The sequence below is a fragment of the Hylobates moloch genome, unplaced genomic scaffold, assembly GCF_009828535.3.
Source record: "Hylobates moloch isolate HMO894 unplaced genomic scaffold, HMol_V3 SCAFFOLD_11, whole genome shotgun sequence".
NCBI lineage: Eukaryota > Metazoa > Chordata > Mammalia > Primates > Hylobatidae > Hylobates > Hylobates moloch.
The window spans coordinates 41,774,185-41,793,593 of NW_026652286.1; the positions used below are offsets into that span (position 1 = coordinate 41,774,185).

General features: G+C 37.8%; 1 protein-coding gene and 1 pseudogene across 1 annotated transcript; one reads left to right on the top strand and one right to left on the bottom strand.

The window, feature by feature from the left end:
- Positions 1-7,101: 7,101 nt before the first annotated feature.
- LOC116477324 (olfactory receptor 56A1) lies at positions 7,102-7,941 on the top strand. Its single transcript, XM_032168043.1, has one exon. The coding sequence runs from the start codon at positions 7,102-7,104 to the stop codon at positions 7,939-7,941; it is 840 nt and encodes a 279-aa protein (XP_032023934.1).
- Positions 7,942-17,651: 9,710 nt separating this feature from the next.
- On the bottom strand, positions 17,652-17,770 carry LOC116477498 (5S ribosomal RNA; annotated as a pseudogene).
- Positions 17,771-19,409: the final 1,639 nt, after the last annotated feature.

Sequence of the window (19,409 nt, forward strand, 5' to 3'; positions counted from 1 at the left end):
TTATTATAAAGGAGTTGCTCTATAATCTCTTTTTCTGTATTTTCATCCATGTCTGTGTGTCAGACTTACATACCAGATTCCTGGATTCTGGGTTCTAGAGAATTTATTATCTTAGTTTCAAACCACTTCATCCCTCACACCCCCACTTCCTACTTGTTGGAGCACAATAAGACAGGTTTCCCCAGGGACTGAGTTCCTCCTCCTCCAAGTCTCTGCTTCCCAAGCCATGTTTTCCCATCTGTGTCTAAGAAGACGGGTAAGAGAGGTTAAAGAGTTCATAAAACCCTCATGATTTATTCACCACAATCCTAACATGGCCACCCCTGCAGCAGTTACAACACAAAGAGCTCATTCTTTTGCATCCTCTGTAAGTCCCAGGGCCAAGGGAGGGGAGCCTAGGCTATATTGGACCTAGATAGGAAGAGTGACTGGGAGGATACGAGGCAGGCAGGGATCCTTTCCTTATAGGCAGAGAGGTGGGTAGTGTGGCAACTCGATGCATTATGATTCCGAACACTTCAGTAAACAGCCTCCTAGATTGTATTTCTTCCTTCTGCCTTCAGATAAGAGGGTTTGATTTTCTTACTTGGGTGGGGTGTGTAGTGCAAGTGAAAGATTGGGCTTCAACTTGCCTGACCAAGAACAGAAGGTCTATAGATCCCACAATGGGATAAAGGGTATAGAGATAGAGCAGAGCCAGGCATGCTGGGTTAAGTATGTCACTGGTCACCTGGATCATGGGTTCAAAGAAAGTGTTGATGAAGAAGCTGGTCAATATTTCTCTGAACTCTGTCTCAGAAGAGCAGTTTAAAATAGAAAAATATAACTTTCTTTAGACTGTTAGAACATTCTTCATATTTAATCAAGATCATTTTTTCTGTGATTTCTCTCTAGTGGTCCTTATTTTGTCCTTTTCCCCTAATAGCCATTCATAAATTTTAATGTTATCATTGATAGTCTTGTTTTCTGGAGGCCACACACATACAATTTGTAAAAATGACCCCCCCCTTCAGTAGAAAGCAATGCCTCTTATCATCCTGTAACTATATGACTGTGTCTCAGTTTGACAAAAAACTTTTTAATGCATAGTGCCCTGTATTGGATAGTCCACTCCAGATGTACTAATTGGAACAGGATTGAGAAAGATTCTCAACTACTTTGCTCTTGGCATTGTACTTCTGACATTAAATTAATACACATCAAATACTCAGAAGAATGTCTGGTACATACTAGATACGTGGTTCATGTTGGTTAATATTGCCAATCCAGTTTTAGAAACAATAAATTAGTTTTTACTCTATGGACCACAGTATTGACTTATGTTTTTATATGTACTTCCACTTGCTGGAACATCTAGGAATCTGTTCCCTTTTCTTTTCCTCCTGTTCCAGACTTTCTCACTCGTCCACGCCCATTTTCCAATGTTCAGTAGTGAAGAAATGGACTTTAACAGAGTTAGAGCCTAGGTGATAACACTGGATGGGTAGAGGCAAGTGTCCTGGGCTCATTCAGGCAGTAGAGGTTTGACTCTTCTTGAGCAAACGGCTAATGTGTGATGACTGGAAGCAGATAGGAGGATTGATCCACAAATGTCATCTGAGGAGCATGAAGAGATATGAAGATTATGTCAAACAATGCTAGAAAAGGACAGAGCATTAAAGGGGATGTACATCAGGGATGGTAAAATAGAATGTTGGGGGATGAGTTTCAAACAGAGGGAAGACTCACGTAGGAAGATGAGATTTCTGTTTGGATAAATTGGTAATGATTTTGACAGGATGAAATTCAAAACAATTCTTACCAACATTAGGAGCAAGTGGATCATTTTATATTTGTATTAGGAAAAGGAGAAGACCCATTAAGTCAGAAACCTAGCACAGGGTTTTTTCATCAAGCAAGTGGGTGAATCTTGGGGGGCACCTGTGAGCAGTGGCATAAATAGATCCCTGAGTTCCATCACGTATTCTGTGCCATGCCCCACTTCCCTCTAGTCCACCACACAACCCCCCTGTGGCTACCCTTTACAACACTGATCAGAACTGCCCCTCTGCCCACTGAAACTGTGGTTAATTCCCCTTTCTCACTCTTCCTCAAAATTTTCTATCTATGTTAAACACCAAGGCCGGTAATGCCAAAATATTTTTCGGTGGGCTTTTATTTAGAATCTATGGGGTGTTAGAGAATGTAGTATGTACAAATGGAAAAGTACCCTTTATCTGCCCTCTATTTCACAGCAGAGTGAAGGGAGATAGAGAGGTACAAAAACAACGTGCTAAGGTTTACAGAGAAAACTTAATAATAGTAGAAGTGGCTTCCTCAGTGAAGTAGCTACCTCAATTATCTTACTTTCCTTCTGAATCTTTAATCTTTCCCTGAACATATAAACATACTGCAGTATCTTTCATTTCTGCCTTGCTTTTTCTTCTATTATAAGCTTGAAATGGACTTCTTTAGCTACACAGTCAACTTTCCATATCCACACTTCCTCAATTACTAGTTCTCCAGCTCTCTTCATTCTGGTTTCTGTTGCTACCAGTCAAATGAATCTCTCTTGGCCAGGTTACCAATGACACATGCTTATTATAATACTTAATGAATATTCACTGTCCTTATGTTATTGAACTTCTACTTGACTAACAAGTTGGTAAAACCCTTCTTGAAATTTTCCCCTTGGTTTTTTTCTAGGGCATCTTATTCTTAAGATTTTCTTTATACCTTTCTAGCCCTTCCATTTATGTCTCCTTTTTCTTTTTCCACCCCTTCAATGTTGCTATTTTCTAGGGTTCCAATCTTAGCCTTGTGCTATTCCAACTCTACAGGCTATGTTCTAATGCTTTCTGAATTTATGTCCTAAACTACAATCCTTCTAATTTTCTCAAACTCTTCAGTTTGAAACAGCCGAAAACAAATCTATGTGTGGCGATTATAAACACCTCAGTCTTGAAATATCCCAGTACATGCTAATCTTACCCATTTAACTGTATTTTACATCTTGGTGATGCAACTTATTTACTCAAGCTAGTAAACCGGAGGTCACTCTGGGCTTCTCACCTATTTTCTCCTTTAAAACAAATCTGTCGATAAGTTCTGTCTATATGACTTCTGGAAGATTCTCCTTCTTCCCATCCTCAGTGCCTCAGCCTTTATTCAGTTGCACATCACTTCTTACCTGGGCTATTGCAGCCACCATTCTATCTATTTCTGCTCTCTTGCCTTACCCAAGTTCATGCATAATAATGTGTCCAGAGTGATCTTTCTGCACGTACCCTAAATCTGGTCATGTCTCTCTTCTAATGGAAATATTTTTTTCCATTTCTCTTCATCCATGTGACTAGTTCTAAAATCTTCAGCATAGAAAATGTACTTAAGATCTGGCTTTTTCTTTTATCAACTCCATTTTTGGCTCTTTCTTTCAACTCCTCATCCTTCTGGCTCCAGTCAGATTAAATATTGCATAGAATTTCCTTCCAAAGTTATTCTCAGACTCAGCTCCATGCTTTCACATAATCCATTTTTTATATCTTCAATACACTACACAGATTTAATGCATGTAAATCCTCCACATCTATTGAAATAAAACTCAGCTAAGTTGTTAGCAGCTTTAGGAAAGCTTCTCTTTTCCTCTAGGGTTGAGTTCAGAAATTTTCCTTTGTGCCTTCCTATTATTCTGCTCATATGCCTAATTAACTCATTCTACAAATATTTTTAGCCATTTCATGTCAAGCACTGTGCTAACTGATGTTATTTTCATGGCATGAAATGTCTAATTGGGCATTGGAAGAAGGAGTATGTAAGCAACTTATCATACAAATATATAACTATAAACGATGAGGATGGTTCAAAGTACTACAGAAACATAAAATAGGAGGACTTGATCTTGTGTAAAGGGGGTTAGAACAAACCTCTCAGAGAAGAGAGTATTTGAATTGAGATGTAAAGGATGAGGAGAAAGTAAGTGTTGTGTAGAAGCATAAGATGCACAGCCTTCCAAGAGAAGTGGGATCAGAAAGCTCATGTAACTTTTGAAGACATGAAAGGATGGTGTGGCTGAAGCTCAGGGAGCAAGGGAGATGGGGTGTTAGATGGAACTGGGAAATGAGGAAGGAGGTAGATAATATATGACATTGTCTGCTTTCCTTCCTCCCCTCCCTCCCTTCCTCCTTCCTTTTCCTTCCTTCCTTCCTTCCTTCCTTCCTTCCTTCCTTCCTTCCTTCCTTCCTTCCTTCCTTCCTTCCCTCCTTCCGTCCTTCCTTCCTTCCTTCCATAATGTAGTCAGTTAACTATGTGTACCTAGCAATCTATCTATACCCTGTATATATAGTGACGATAAAAGAAAAACCACACACCACACATGATTTCTTCCCTCATGAACTTAATGGTCTCATGAAGTTCAAGTAAAAAATTTCCTTTTTATAATATTAGCAATGAGAAGCCACTGAAATATTTTAATCAGATGACTGGTAAGATTTATATTTAAAAACATTTCTTTGATTTCAATGTAGAGAATGGTTTATAAAGAAACCTAGACTGCATTAGGAGGCAATATCTACCTTTTTACTCGAGGTAATAGTACTTGGATGGTGAGAGTGGATATGGAGAAGTGGATGGATTCCAGGGCTAATTAAAAGGGAAAATGACAGGTCTTAGTGGTTTCATCATGTACTTTGTGTCATTTTCAATGGGTAGAATAAACGTTCAAGACATTTTCTGGGCTCTGGCTTCTAAAACTGACAAATATTTACACCAGTCACTGAGATGCTGGCAAAAGACCAGGTTTTTAAATTTTGGATTTGATGAGTTTTGAATATCTTTGGGAAACCCAGATTGATACATAAAGTAGGCTTCTGGAGAGGTCTAAATAAGAAACATAATTCAGTAATTTAGTAATAGAGATGGTAATTGTCTAATGACATAGACAAGATAAAAGAAGTGGAAGAAAGGAAAACAGAATATCAAAGAGGAAAGAAGAAAAGTGAAGAAAATGTAGGACTGAAGCTTTAAATTGACGTCAAGGTAGTGGATGATGGATGTGTTCGAGAAAATGAGAGGGAGTGACCAGGAGGTATAAGGTAAACTAGAAGATTGTGATGTATGAATTAGGCCAAAGAGAGTGTTTCAAGGAAGAGGATTTGATCAACTGTTTCAACAAGATTTAACAATAGGGAAGTTGTAGGTGATTTCTGAGAGCTGCTTTGTGGAGCTAATGAAGATGGAAGCCAAACTGAAGTGAGTTGTGGAATGGATGTGAGGTGAGGGAATGGAGACAGTGAGTGTAAATGCTTGTCAGAGGTTTGTGCATGAAGGGAAGGGGAGAGTTAGAGAAAGAGCCAGAATTCAAAGCTGGGAGAGCTGGGATCCATTCTTGAAGATGGACAGATTATTTATTTTAATGAAAGGAAACAAGAAAAGGATGAGAGTATACACACATTATTTATAAGTCTTACAAAACTTTATATAAATTTATAGGATCAAAGTGCAATTTTGTTCCATGCATAGATTGTATAGTAGTTAAGTCAGGGCTTTTAGGGTATCCATCACCTGAATGATGTACACTATTCTCATTAAGTAATTTCTCATTATCCACCCCGTCTCACCCCCCTCACCCTTCTGAGTCTCCACTGTCAATCATTTCACTCTCTACATCTATATGTACACATTTTGAACACACACTTATTAGTGAGAACATGCAATATTTGTCTTTTTGTGTCTGGCTTATTTCATTTAAGATAATGGCCTCCAGTTCTATCTACGTTGCTGCAAAAGACATGATTTCATTCTTCTTAATAGCTGAGTAGTATTCCATTTTGTGTATGCCATATTTTCTTTATCCTATCATCTGTTGTTGAACTCTTGGGTTGATTCCATATCTTTGGTATTGTGTATAGTGCTGTGATAAACATACCAGTACAATTATCTTTTTGATATATCGTTTTCTTTTCCTTTAGGTAGATACCTAGTAGTAGGACTTTTGGATCTAAGGGTAGTTCTATTTTTATCTCTTTCAGGAATTTCCATACTGTTTTCCGTTGAGGCTGTACTAGTTTACATTCCCACCAATTGCATATAAAAGTTCCCTTATACATGTTGGCATCCTTGAGAATATCTGTTATTTTTTATATTTTTGATAATAGCCATTCTGACTAAGGTAATATGTATCTCATTATGATTTTAGATTTGTAGATTTTATTTTGAAAAGTTGAGGAAAAGTTTACTGATTACTTTCTACTTTCTCCATGAGGTAGTAGTTGACGTCACCTTCTGAAAGAAGTAGAGTTTGAGGTTTGAAAAAAATGAAGACATTTGGAAAATAATTTTTTTCTAGAGGAGAAAGTTGATTAGGGAAGATTTGTAGGGTGCAATATTTATTGAAGGCACATTTAAGGTTAATGGGTTAATGATCACAAATTTATAGTAAAACCAGCGTTCGTTCTTTCTTTCTTTCTTTCTTTCTTTCTTTCTTTCTTTCTTTCTTTCTTTCTTTCTTTCTTTCTTTTTTAGTTTTATTCCAGGAGCACTAGGATGTTCAGGCTCAGGTTGTGGGAAATGAATAGTTATATTCATATAGATTGAAGTTTTAGCAAAGAGATGACTTAATCAAATTTATATTCTATTTTCTTCTAGTATACCATGAGTTTGGGTAAGAGATGTAACAAAAATATCCATCTCAAATTATATTGGTGTATAGTAGAAAGCAAAGATCTAATTAAAGCTATTTCTCTTCAAAATGATTTATTAAAAAACTTATCATCTACCATTGCTTTTCTTACACTGGTAACATACTGGCCTAATTTGTTGCATGTTTGTAATATGTTTTAACGTATAGTGAGGTTACTGCCTGTCACTACCCTTTTTTTAAAAGTTCATAGGTTTTTCATTCATTCATTTTTCTTCATAGACCACACCATTATTTATCAAGTCTCACAATTCTACCTTTAGAATATTGGCTGAAATTTGCCTTACTTGGCAAAAGTGAACTACCTATCATTGGCTTCCTAAAGAGTAAGTGAAAGGGATACTGTTCAAAGCAATTTGTAAAAATAACCTCTTGTATCTGCCCATACACACAGTCATGAGAAGCCTACTCAGCTCACGATTCAGCCCATGGAATCACCCAGCAACAGCTCCACTGCCCCAGTCTCTGAATTCCTCCTCATCTGCTTCCCCAACTTCCAGAGTTGGCAGCACTGGCTCTCCCTGCCCCTCAGCCTTCTCTTCCTCCTGGCCATGGGAGCTAACACCACCCTCCTGATCACCATCCAGCTGGAGGCTTCTCTGCACCAGCCCCTGTACTACCTGCTCAGACTCCTCTCCCTGCTGGACATCATGCTCTGCCTCACTGTCATCCCCAAGGTCCTGGCCATCTTCTGGTTTGATCTTAGGTCGATCAGCTTCCCTGCCTGCTTCCTTCAGATGTTCATCATGAACAGTTTCCTCCCCATGGAGTCCTGCACGTTTATGGTCATGGCCTATGACCGTTATGTGGCCATCTGCCACCCACTGCGGTACCCGTCCATCATCACTAATCAATTTGTGGCCAAAGCTAGTGTATTCATTGTGGTGCGGAATGCCCTTCTTGCTGCACCCATTCCTATCCTCACTTCCCTGCTCCATTACTGTGGGAAAAATGTGATCGAGAACTGCATCTGTGCCAACTTGTCTGTGTCCAGGCTCTCCTGTGATAATTTCACCCTTAACAGAATCTACCAATTTGTGGCTGGTTGGACCTTGCTGGGCTCGGATTTCTTCCTCATCTTCCTCTCCTACACCTTCATTCTAAGAGCCGTGCTTAGATTCAAAGCAGAGGGGGCGGCAGTGAAGGCCCTGAGCACATGTGGCTCCCACTTCATCCTCATTCTTTTCTTCAGCACCATACTACTGGTTGTGGTGTTGACAAATGTGGCCAGAAAGAAGGTCCCCATGGACATCCTGATCCTGCAATGAACCCTATTGTGTATGGGGTTCGGACCAAAGAGATAAAACAGGGAATTCAGAAGTTACTGCAGAGAGGGAGGTGAATATGTAAAACATTTCTAATACCTCCTGTTCTTCCTCTTCAGTGATTTTACCTAGGCAGTGAAGTAGAGAAATGTCAGTTAGTGAGTATTTATTGCATGCACTGAGGCTCCCTTCATTACTGAACCAGATTCCTTCCTTTACTTTCTTTGCCTAGTTCAGGTGGAGGTAGGCAAGGGGAAGAAACTCGTATTTATTGAGTGGCCGTTTTGAACCTTGGCAGTTACGTTTAAGTAATTTAATCTTCAATACATCTCTGCAGGCATTGTTACTTTCATTTCACATAGTAGAAAAAGAGATGCTTTTAGGAAGAGAAATGACCAAAGATCACATATGTGGGAAGCAAAAAAAAATAAAACCTAGGCTCTTTCTACATAGTTGAAATGCCTCATCAATTGCAATTGAAGCTGAAGACCATCCTTTGCTTTACTTTGACCTGTATTTTGTCTTTCTGGTATTTGAATAGGCAGCAAATGTCCACAGGTATTTTCTGCCTATTCTTACTTCTTTGAGACCCAAGGGACTTCTCAGAGAAGGCAGAGTCTTGCTTGACAAAACTTCTGTTGGGCAACAAGAAAAGAGCTTTATAACAATATAAAGCAATGCCAGCTTTCTATTCTATCCTATATAGCCTCATCACCTTAGAGAGAGTCTTGAAATTGAGGATGGATGTAGACAGGTAGAGGGGACTCTAAGAGGGTAGGAAACAGCAAAGCTGACTAGGACATTGTGTTGGCCACTTTCCCTATATGTTTAAGCTACACATTCAGTGAACTGAATATCAAGTCTTACTTGATCTGTTGACTGCCCAAGTGCTGTAGTTGAATGTGGGAAGATATGTCATAGTGTCAGGTTTCTGGATAATAATGGTTCCAGTTAGGTGAAAAAAAACCCTACACTGGTTATTTACAGATAATTTAATGTAAACAATTGTTTAAATGGGTATTGGAGACAATGACGAAAAAAAGGAGGTTCAAGTAACAGATAAATAGTATCTATGGGAAGAAACCTCCACTTGGAAAGAGGTTGGGTCATTAGAACCTAAAAGGCTAGGAAGTGGCCCATAGAACTGGATCTCAGATATCTGAGGAAGGATGCTGTCCCTAACTGGTACTCATGCCATAGGACCCCAGAGGATGTGGCCCTCAGAGCTGGGACTAAAACCTTTGAGGATGGGACACTACCTTGATGGTGCTGGTATTTTTGAGAGAGTTTAACTCCAATAAGTCTGGGAGTTAAACAAAAACAAAAACCAATCAACCAACCAACCAATCTGGAGACTAGAATCAATTCCACTTCTAAGAGAAAGAGTTGCTGCTAAGGAATACTGACAAGACAGGAACAGACAGAAAGAGCAAGTGTCCCTCTCCATGTTTCAACCTTCTAATGTTTCTGTTACTCTCTGTAGGTAGAAACTAGAGAGAGACAGCTGGCAAAGAAGGGTTTGACTCCCAGCGCCAGCATGACAGAGTACAGTATGGATGGCAGGCTTGGGACTGAGAGATAAGTGTTAGTAACTGGAGCAGCTCCAATCTTCTGTGGGTCTTGTGACTACTGAGGAGCACCTATAACATCACCCTGCAGTGCACTGTTCATACCAGGGAACTAGAGTCAGAATCAAGTCCCCTAGTGCAGGTTGGTGGAGAAACATGACATCATGTTTAGAGGCAGCATTCATAGCTATGAAGGAATTGACGTGAAGCTGTTAAGAGGAGTAAGATCAACTGCCCCACATCGTGGGGATTAGATAAAGTAACTGCAGCCCAATGCTGGCGTGGGCTCTAGGCGGAGAGTTTCTTCCAGTCACTCAACAACAGTAGGAAAGAAAAATTATACCCATTGGCTTAGAGGAAGGGGCTCTTAGTACCTTCAGGCTTGGCTCTCATTGTCTCAAGCCAGAGCCACAGGTTCAACTCAGTATTTGTCATTTTTTAAGCAGAGAATTCTCTAATAGAACTTCTCTCCATTTCACAGTTGCTAAGATTATCTCTCACTGCTTTCCTATTGTCCTTCAGGCGATATAAAGCCCAACTTCACCACCGATTTTCTAAAATAATACTTATAATGAAAATCAAAGTTCATGTGTTTTGAGCACTTGCAATATACCAATGTCTATGAATAATAATATTTAATTTTCATAAGAGCCTTCTATACATGATTATAAAAGTGAGTTTTTAAAAAGGAATCTAATAGGATATAATTCATAGGAATATAATACATCTGTAATCAGGTGATATTTTCAAGCATTTGATCAACTCCATTGGTCTTTCCAGGAGTGCTTTCCCTGCATCTGCCATGATTTCATCTGGAGCAAGCCTAGAATGAACTCAAAGAGGAGTCTGTGTTATTTGGCCAAAACTCAGATCTTAATTCCTGAACCAGGCTTCTGTAGTTCAATGCAAGTGGCCAATACAATTATGAGATGCTTGACTCAAACTGGGTATACATAGGGATAGAAACTACCAACTTTGTTGTAGGGATTTGTAAAGGATGGAGGGACCAAGACAGCAGTGGGACGACAGTGATCCCCCCTCACAGTAACTAGCACAGCTCTCGCATATTGAGGGGCTTAGTAAACATTTCCTTACTTATGATAATGAATTGGCTAAATGAAGAGTTGAAAAATCATGTCTATCTTTTAATCTTTGGTTCCCCAGTAGTAGAATCCTAAATGTAACAAATGGATAAGCCACATACTTAAAGTTGGCTCTCTGCTCTGGTTTTAAGTACAGAGGTTTAGAGAACCACAGATTTCTCACAAAATTGTCAAGCTCACTGCAAGTGGTAAAATAACTGGTGTCAAGGGTCCTAGATAGGCTTTGCAGTAAATCCTCATACAGATGATAAAGGAGCGAGATAACCAAAGAATCAGACCTTGAAGGGCAGACCCAACACTGCTGAGAAGTTCCCATAGCAAAATGTTAAAACATGTCCTCTCTGTTAAGGTTTTCAAACACTGTCTTGAGTGAATATAATGAAGTAGTATAAATTAAAGGCATTTTAAATTGATGGGGTACCAATGTTTTGTCAGTTTTTTAAAACTGAGAAAGTCTATGAAGATTTGCTTTGCTGATACAACCTGAATATTTTCCAACTGCATTGGAAGAGGGTGCATTCAGAACATGAGAAGAGAGACAGGAGTAGCTTTCCAAAGGTCACTCCCCTCACTCCCTGGTTTGCAGGTTAGTCACATTTGCATGAGGAACACAGCCTCTTGAGAAGGAAGATCTGATATCATTGAACATTGCTATTCAATACCATAGCTGACTTAAATCAAGGCCAGTGGAAAGAAAGAATAACAAGTCCTCTGGAATTAAGTTGGAAGGAGAAGGGACCCTACGTTGGTAGCCAAAGCTCAAAACAAAGACCTAAGTATTGCTGAGGGAACAATACTACATTTTCCATTTATCACAGAAAGCTTTTTAGTGCCTAGCCATCCTGATACTTTATTATGCTCTGGTGTGTATTCTAGGCAGTGAGAGTTCTGAGACATCAGAGACCAAGTTTAGGGCATCAAGACGGTGCAACTGTAGAACCTAAACAGCAACGTCTGAAGTTAAGCAAACTCTTCCTAGTTGGCAAGTCAACATTGCCGCTTTGTGGCTATTTGTAGGAATAACAGTACTGTAGTGAATGCCAGTTCTCAATCTCAGGTGTTTCAAAGAGGACGGACAAGTCTGTTTAGAAAACTCCTGTACTTCCTGCTCATAGGGCACATAGGGACTTGAGCGATTAATTTAACAAATAAAAGAGACATACCAATTTATACCATGATTTTCTTTTCTTCAGCAACACTTAAAAGCCAATACCAAATCACGGACATGAGTCAGGTATTCATAAGAATAGTGAATATCCTTAGTGTTTCAGAACATATTACATTATCAGCATTTGGCTGAGTACTGTGTATAATAACAACATTTCTTCACTTATTCAACCAAAAATTAGTTATTGAGTTCTTTATGTGTGATTAGCACTCTGAACATACAGGAAAACTAGTTTTTAGAGAGATTATTGTCAAAATAGCCCACGAATTATAATTTCCATTTTTGCAGATGAGGCAACTGAGCAAAATGATAAATTATACATGTCATTTAATCAATAGGGACCAGAGTTAAAATTGAGAATTAAGGCATTTTGCTACATAAACCCATTTTTCCTTCTTCAGAGTCTAGGTATTGAGGTATATTTTTAATCTTTCACTGGATAGATTTGTAAGGGAAGTTTTTCATGCTCCAGATTATAGATATCAAAGGCAGAGTACACCAAAAACCCATATGCATCGAAATAGTCAATGCAAGTAAAGTTAGTTACCATAACAATGATAGCACAGTGGCCTAACACAATAAAAGTTTACTTCTCATCCACATCTCATTCCAATACATGAGGGCCTTGTTCCACGTCAACATTTAGGGACCCATGCTTTTTTCATTACGTGGATCCTCCATGTTCTGGGCTCTTAGAGACCTTCACTGGTGCTTCTGAATCTGGCTGGCAAGCCAGAAAGAGAAAGAATATGCAGGATCTTGTAAGCTTTAGGGCCCCAAACTAGGAGAGATACCATTTTCTCTATCATTTCATCAGCCAGACTCCTCACATAGATCCAGCTGCTTGCAAAAGAGACTTGATCATAAATTTTCATTTCTCTTTTTCCTACATATACAATATGCTTACCTCCTTACCAAGGGAGACCACCCAAGCTCTCACCTGATCACTCTATGCAGCAAAAAAATCGAAGACCTACAGATGTGTGTGGCGTTCTCCATCAGATCCCATTGTGATTTCTCTTTCACCAGTAATATTCCATCTCTCTATTAATGGTAGAGCAGATGATTTCCAACTGGAAATGAAGCATAGAATTCAGTTAGCAGTAACTTACTAGTAATGCGAGAATACTTTAGGAACAGATATTGCAATATTTTTACTTACTGAGAGTGGGACAAGTTTCTTAACTAGACATTGTTTGTGTTCTCTAGGAGGAACTCTCCTGATCATTGTTTTCAATGTCCTGACCATTGCTTTTTATTGTTTTTTTAATGCCATCTGCCTTTGGAGGTTTGTGGCTTTATTAATGTTCCCATTATCCTAAATGAAGCAGGCATCGAACAATGTGACTTCTTTTGGAGTGACACTGCATTTGAACCTACTTTCTACTTATAAAATATTAGTATCAGTATTTTAAATAAATTTTTATTTAATTATGCATTTTAAAATTAATACATAATAATTATACATATTTATGAAGTTACATACAATGTGTAGTGAGCAGATCAGGGTAATTAGCATATCCATCATCTCAAACATTTATCATTTCTTTGTGTTGGGTACATTCAATATTCTTTCTTCTAGCTATTTGAAAATACACGATATATTACTATTGACTATTATCATCCTTTAGTGCTGTAAAACACTAGTACTTGTTTCTCCTTTCTAATTGTAATTTGTGTAGGATCAATACATTTTTTAAATTCTAAATAAAAAACTTTCTTTAAAAGTCAAGTTCATGTTTCTTTGGCAATAAACCCCCTCAAAGGCCTAATAGGTTTTTGATCTATCTGTATCAGGTCAGTTCAATGTGCTAGTGATCACACTCAAAGGATTTTCTTAGGCATAATTTCCATTACTTTTCTTTTCTTTATTGTCTTCTCCCTTTCTCCATGCCACTCTTTTTCTACTTAATGATGTTTATTTTAAGGCTGTCAGACTTGAGAAGGACTGCTATACACATCATCCAACTTTTTCTCAGGCTGGATTTCTGTGATTCTTCTTTACTCAAAGAAATTCTAAAATTTTCTCTTAACTTTTGACCTCCAAAATGGACAAAAGGTGGAAGCATTCCCCTATAAAACTGGCACAAGACAAGGATGCCTTCTCTCACCACTTCAACATAGTATTAGAAGTCCTAGCCAGAGCAATCAGGCAAGAGAAAGAAATAAAGGCCATCCAAATAAGAAGACATGAAGTCAAACTATCTCTGTTTGCAGATGACATGATTCTATATATAGAAAACCCCATAGTCTAGGCCCAAAACTTCCTCCAGCTGATAAACAATGTTAGTAAAGTTGCAGGATACAAAATTAATGTACAAAAATCACTAGCATTCCTACATAACAACAACAGCCAAACTGAGATTCAAATTAGAAAGGCAATCCCATTCACAGCTGCCACACAAATAATAAAATACCAAGGAATACAGCTACTTAGGGAGGTGAAAGATCTCTACAGTGAGAATTACCAAACACTCCTCAAAGAAATCAGAGGAGCTACAAACTAATGGACAGACATCTCGTGCTCATGAATAGGAAGAATCAGTATCATTAAAATCACTATACTGCCCAAAGCAATTTACAGATTCAATGCTATTCCAGTCAAACTACCAATGACATTCTTTACAGAACTAGAAAAAACTATTTTAAAATTCATATGAAACCAAAAAAGAGCCTGAATAGCCAAAGAAATTCAGTTCCTAGTTTAGGACTGTTCAAACATATACCTGAAATCTGCCCTGACATTCTGCTACGATTATGTCAAGATTCTGGTATTTGATTGGAAAGAAACAATGTATTTTCTGCTTAGCTTTTGAGTTTATGCAGAATTATTGTGGTCTGTCAAGAGATGCTGTTGTTAGTATGTGGTGGCGGAGGAAAGCTACATGCGTCAATACTCTTGGAAAAAATAAACCTTGATACATTTTCTGAAAAAGTCACTAGATCTCTTACATTTACCGGGATGCTTATAATATAATTAAGACTGTGTCCTGTTTAAGAAAGAGGTTGAGAGACTTTCCTTAAACCTGTGCTTACTCCTGGAAAAGTAAATGCTGGTTTGCCTGTAGATAGAGCCAAGAGAGGAATCAAGGTCTCATTTTTCCTTGAATTCACAGAGTGACTGATGAATTGAATAATGTGTCTAAATGCTTTTGAGAAAAAGCCTTCTGACATTCACTTTTGGCTTAATGAGACTTGAATTTTGAGTTTAGAAGTCAGGTTTAGTATCTCAGTTATGCTGTTGCCTGACATACTACCTTTTTAAATTGGAAAGACAATTGGGAGGCAATTTAATTATGGGGGCGGGTCTTTCCTGCACCCATAATTCTCATGATAGTGAATGAATCTCATAAGATCTGATGGTTTAAAAAAACCAGAGTTTCCCTGCATAAGCTCCTCTATTTTCCTGCCACCACCCATGCAAGATGTAAGTTGCTCCTTCTTGTCTTCTGCCATGATTGTGAGGCTTCCCCAGCCTCGTGGAATTGTAAGTCCAATTAAACCTATTTCTTTTGTAAATTGCCCAGTTTCCGATATGTCTTTATCAGCAGCATGAGAAAATGGACTAATACATGATGTATCACATTTATTGATTTGCATGCATTGAACCATTTTTGCATTCCTGGGATAAATCCCACTTGATTATGATGTATTATCTTTTTGATGTGTTGGTGGATTTGATTTGCTAGTATTTTGTTGAGGATTTTTACATCTATGTTCATCAAGAATATTGGCTTGTAGTTGTTTTTTTTTCTGTTGTGTTGTTGTTTGTTTTTGGTGTCAGGGTAGTAGTAGCCTTGTGGAATGAGTTAGGAATAATTCCCTCCTCTTTAATTTTGTGGAATAGTTTTAGAAGAATTGGTGTTATTTCTTCTTTACAAATTTGATAGTATAAGGCAGTAAAACTTTCTGTCCCTGTGCTTTTCTTTGTTGGCAGCCTTTTTATTACTGATTCAATCTCATTACTCACTATTGGTATTTTCAGGTTTTCTATTTCTTCCTTGTTCAATCTCATTAGGTTGTATATGTCCAGGAATTTGTCCATTTCCTCTAGGTTTTCTAGTTTGTTAGTATATAGTGCCCAATAGTCACTGATAATATTTTGTATTTCTATGGTATCAGTTGTAATATCTTCTTTTTTGTTTCTGATTGTATTTGCATCTTCTCTCTTTTTCTTTTGGTTAGTCTAGCTAGAGGTTTATCAATTTTGTTTATCTTTTCAAAAAATCAAATTTTCACTTTATTTTTTTGTCTTTTTGAGGCTTTTTAAAGTTCTATTCGGATTTTTATTGTTTTCTTTTACTGATTTTGGATTTTGTACGTTTTTGCTACTCTAATTTCTTGAGGTGCATTATTAGGTTGTTTACATGAAATCTTTCTACTTTTTTGATATAGGCATTTATTGCTATAAGCTTTTCTCCTAGCACTGCTTTTGCTGTATTCCATAGTTTTTGGTATATTGTGTTTTCATTTTTATTTGTTTCAATAATTTAAAAAATTTTATTCTCATTTTCTTCATTAACTCAAAGATCATTTAGGAGCTTGTTTAATTTCCATTTATTTGTACAGTTTCCAAAGTTTTAGTTTTATTCTACTGTGATCTGAGAAGATTTAAAAAATTTGTTGAGACTTGTTTTGTTGCCCAATACATATTCTATTTTGGACAATGTTCTTTGTGCTGATGAGATGAATGTATATTCTACAGCTGTCATATAAAATGTTTGGTGTTATTTCAATTTAGTCTAAAGTGCATTTTGAACTCAATTTTTCTTTGTTGACTTTCTGTCTAGATAATCTGTCTAATGCTGAGAGTTGGGCGTTGGCATCTCTGCCTATTATTGTATTGGTGGGTATCCCTCCCTTTCAACCTAATAATAATTACTTTATATATCTGGGTGCTACAGTGTTGGGTGCATATGTATATATACACGTATATATATATCTACATATATGTATACACACACACATAATTGTTATATTTGCTTGCTGAATTGATCCCTTTGTCATCATATAATGACCTTCTCTGTCTCTTTTTACTATAATATTTATGACTTAAAGTCTGTTTAATCTGACATAGGTATAGTTACTCCTGTCCACTTTTGGTTTCAATTTGCATGAAATATCTTTTTCTATCTCTCCACTTTCAGTCTATATTTATTGTATAGGTGAAGTGAGTTTCTTGTAGGCAGCACATAGTTGGGTGATTAAAAAATCTTATCAGCCAGTCTACACCTTTTAAGTGGAAATTTACTTTGTTTACATTAAAAGTTATTACTGACAGATGAGAACTTATTCCTGCCATTTTGTTATGTTGTTTCCTAGTTGTTTTGTATATCCTTTCCTCCTTTTTTGGATTTGTGTCCCCGCCCAAATCTCATGTCGAATTGTAATCTCCAGTGTTGGAGGTGGGACCTAGTAAGAGGTGATTGAATTATGAGGGTGGTTTCTTGGTTAGCAGTTTTTTTCTTTCAGCATTTTGAACATAGCATTCTATTCTCTCCTCACCTGTTAGATTTCTGCTGAGAAATCTACCCTTAATCTGATAGACGCTCCCTTAGATGTGACTTGATGCTTTTCTCTTGCTATTTTTAGAATTCTTTCTTTGTTTTAAACTTTTAGTAGTTTAACTATAATCTATCTTGGAGAATACCTTTTTGGCTTTTATTTATTTGAGAATATTTGAGCTTCCTATATCTAGATGTCTAAATCTTTTGTAAAACTTGGAGAGTTTTCGGCAATTATTTTGTTAAATACGTTTTATTTGCATTTGCTTATCTCTTCTCTTTTCTCAAACACCTAAAGTTTGAGTATTTGACAATTTAATGGTGTCACATATATCACAAGGCGTTTCTTCATCTTTCAGAATTTTTTGTTTTCCTATAGCACCCAATATTCCCAGGAGGTCTCTCATCCAAGTACTAACCAGGCCTGACCCTGCTTAGCTTCCAAGATTCAATGAAATTGGATGCATTCAGGGTGGTATGGCCATAGACTAAAAATTCTTTTTTTTTTTTTTGGTCTGACTGAATTATTTTCAAAAGCCTGTCTTCAAGTTCTGAAGTTATTTCTTCTGCTTAACCTAGTCTATTGTTGAAACTCTTTAATGTTTTTTATTTCTTTCATTGAATTATTCAGTTCCAAGTTTTCTGTTTCTTTTCTTTTTTTTAATGATATCTATCTCTTTGTTGAATTTCTCATTTAGATTCTGAATTGATTTTCTGTTTTTTTGTATTATTTATCTGTGTTCTCTTGTATCTCACTGAACTTCTTTAATAATATTATTTGAAATTCTTTTCCAGGCATTTCATAAATTTCTTTTTCATTGGAATCTGTTGCTGTAGAATTACTGTGTTACTCTGGAGATGTCATGTTTTCTTGTTTTTCCACATTTCTTACTTCCTTACATTGATATCTGCACATTTGGTGTGACAGTCTCTTTTTTTCATTTTTTTTAAGATTCACTTTTGTAAGGAAAGAATTTTTGTGTGTGTGTGCATGTATCTACAGTGTTAGTTGGGTAGGGCACTTTAGCTTTGATTTTGGGTGCTTGCAGTAGGGTAGTATACCTAGGAGTTCTTCAGTTCTAATCAGTGAGTATTAGTCCATTCTTACACTGCTAGAAAGAAATACCGAAGACTGCATAATTTATTTAAAAAAGACATTTAATTGGCTCATGGTTCCACAGGCTGTACAGGAAGCATGGCAACCTCTGCTTCTGGTGAGGCTTCAGGGAGATTTTACTCATGGAGGAAGGCAAAACAAGAGCAGGCATCTTCCATAGCAAGAGCAGGACTGAGAGAGAGTGGGGAGTTGCTACACACTTTTAAACAACCGTATCTCATGATAATATTCACTATCATGAGAACAGCACCCAGGGGGATGGTGTTAAACCATTCATGAGAAACCACCCTCATAATTCAATCACCTCTCACTAGGTCCCACCTCCAACATTGGAGATTACAATTTGACATGAGATTTGGGTGGGGACACAAATCCACACCATAGCACTCCATCCCTGGCCCCTTGCAAATCTCATGTCCTTCTCACACGGCAAAATACAATTATGCCTTCCCAACAGTCCCCCAAAGTCTTTACTCATTCCAGCATTAACTTGAAAGTCCAAAGTCCAAAGTCACATTTAAGACAAGGCTAGTCCCTTCCACCTATGAACCTGTAAAATCAAAAACAAGTTACTTCCATCATACAACGGGGGTACAGGCAGTAAGAAATTGGCCAAAAGAAAAGTGCTACAGGCCCCATGGAAGTCTGAAACCCAGCAAGGAAGTCACTAAGTCTTAAAGCTCCAGAATAATCTCCTTTGACTCCATGTTCCACATCCAGGGCATACTGATGCAAGAGGTGGGCTCCCAAGGCCTTGGACAGCTCTGCCCCTGTGGCTTTGGAGGGTTCAGACCCCACTGTTCTCACAGGCTGGCACTGAGTGCCTATGGCTTTTCCAGGCACAGGATGCAAGCTGCTGGCGGCCCTAGAATACCAGAATCTGGAGGATGGTGGCCCTGTTCTTACAGCTCCACTAGGCAGTGTCCCAGAGGGAATTATGTGAGGCTCCAACCCCATATTGCACACTCTGAAGCAGTGGCCTGAGCTATACCTGAGCCACTTTGAACCAGG

Bases quoted from the DNA above. Each gene is read 5' to 3' on its own strand.
- LOC116477324 (XM_032168043.1), top strand. From the start codon at position 7,102: ATGGAATCACCCAGCAACAGCTCCACTGCCCCAGTCTCTGAATTCCTC.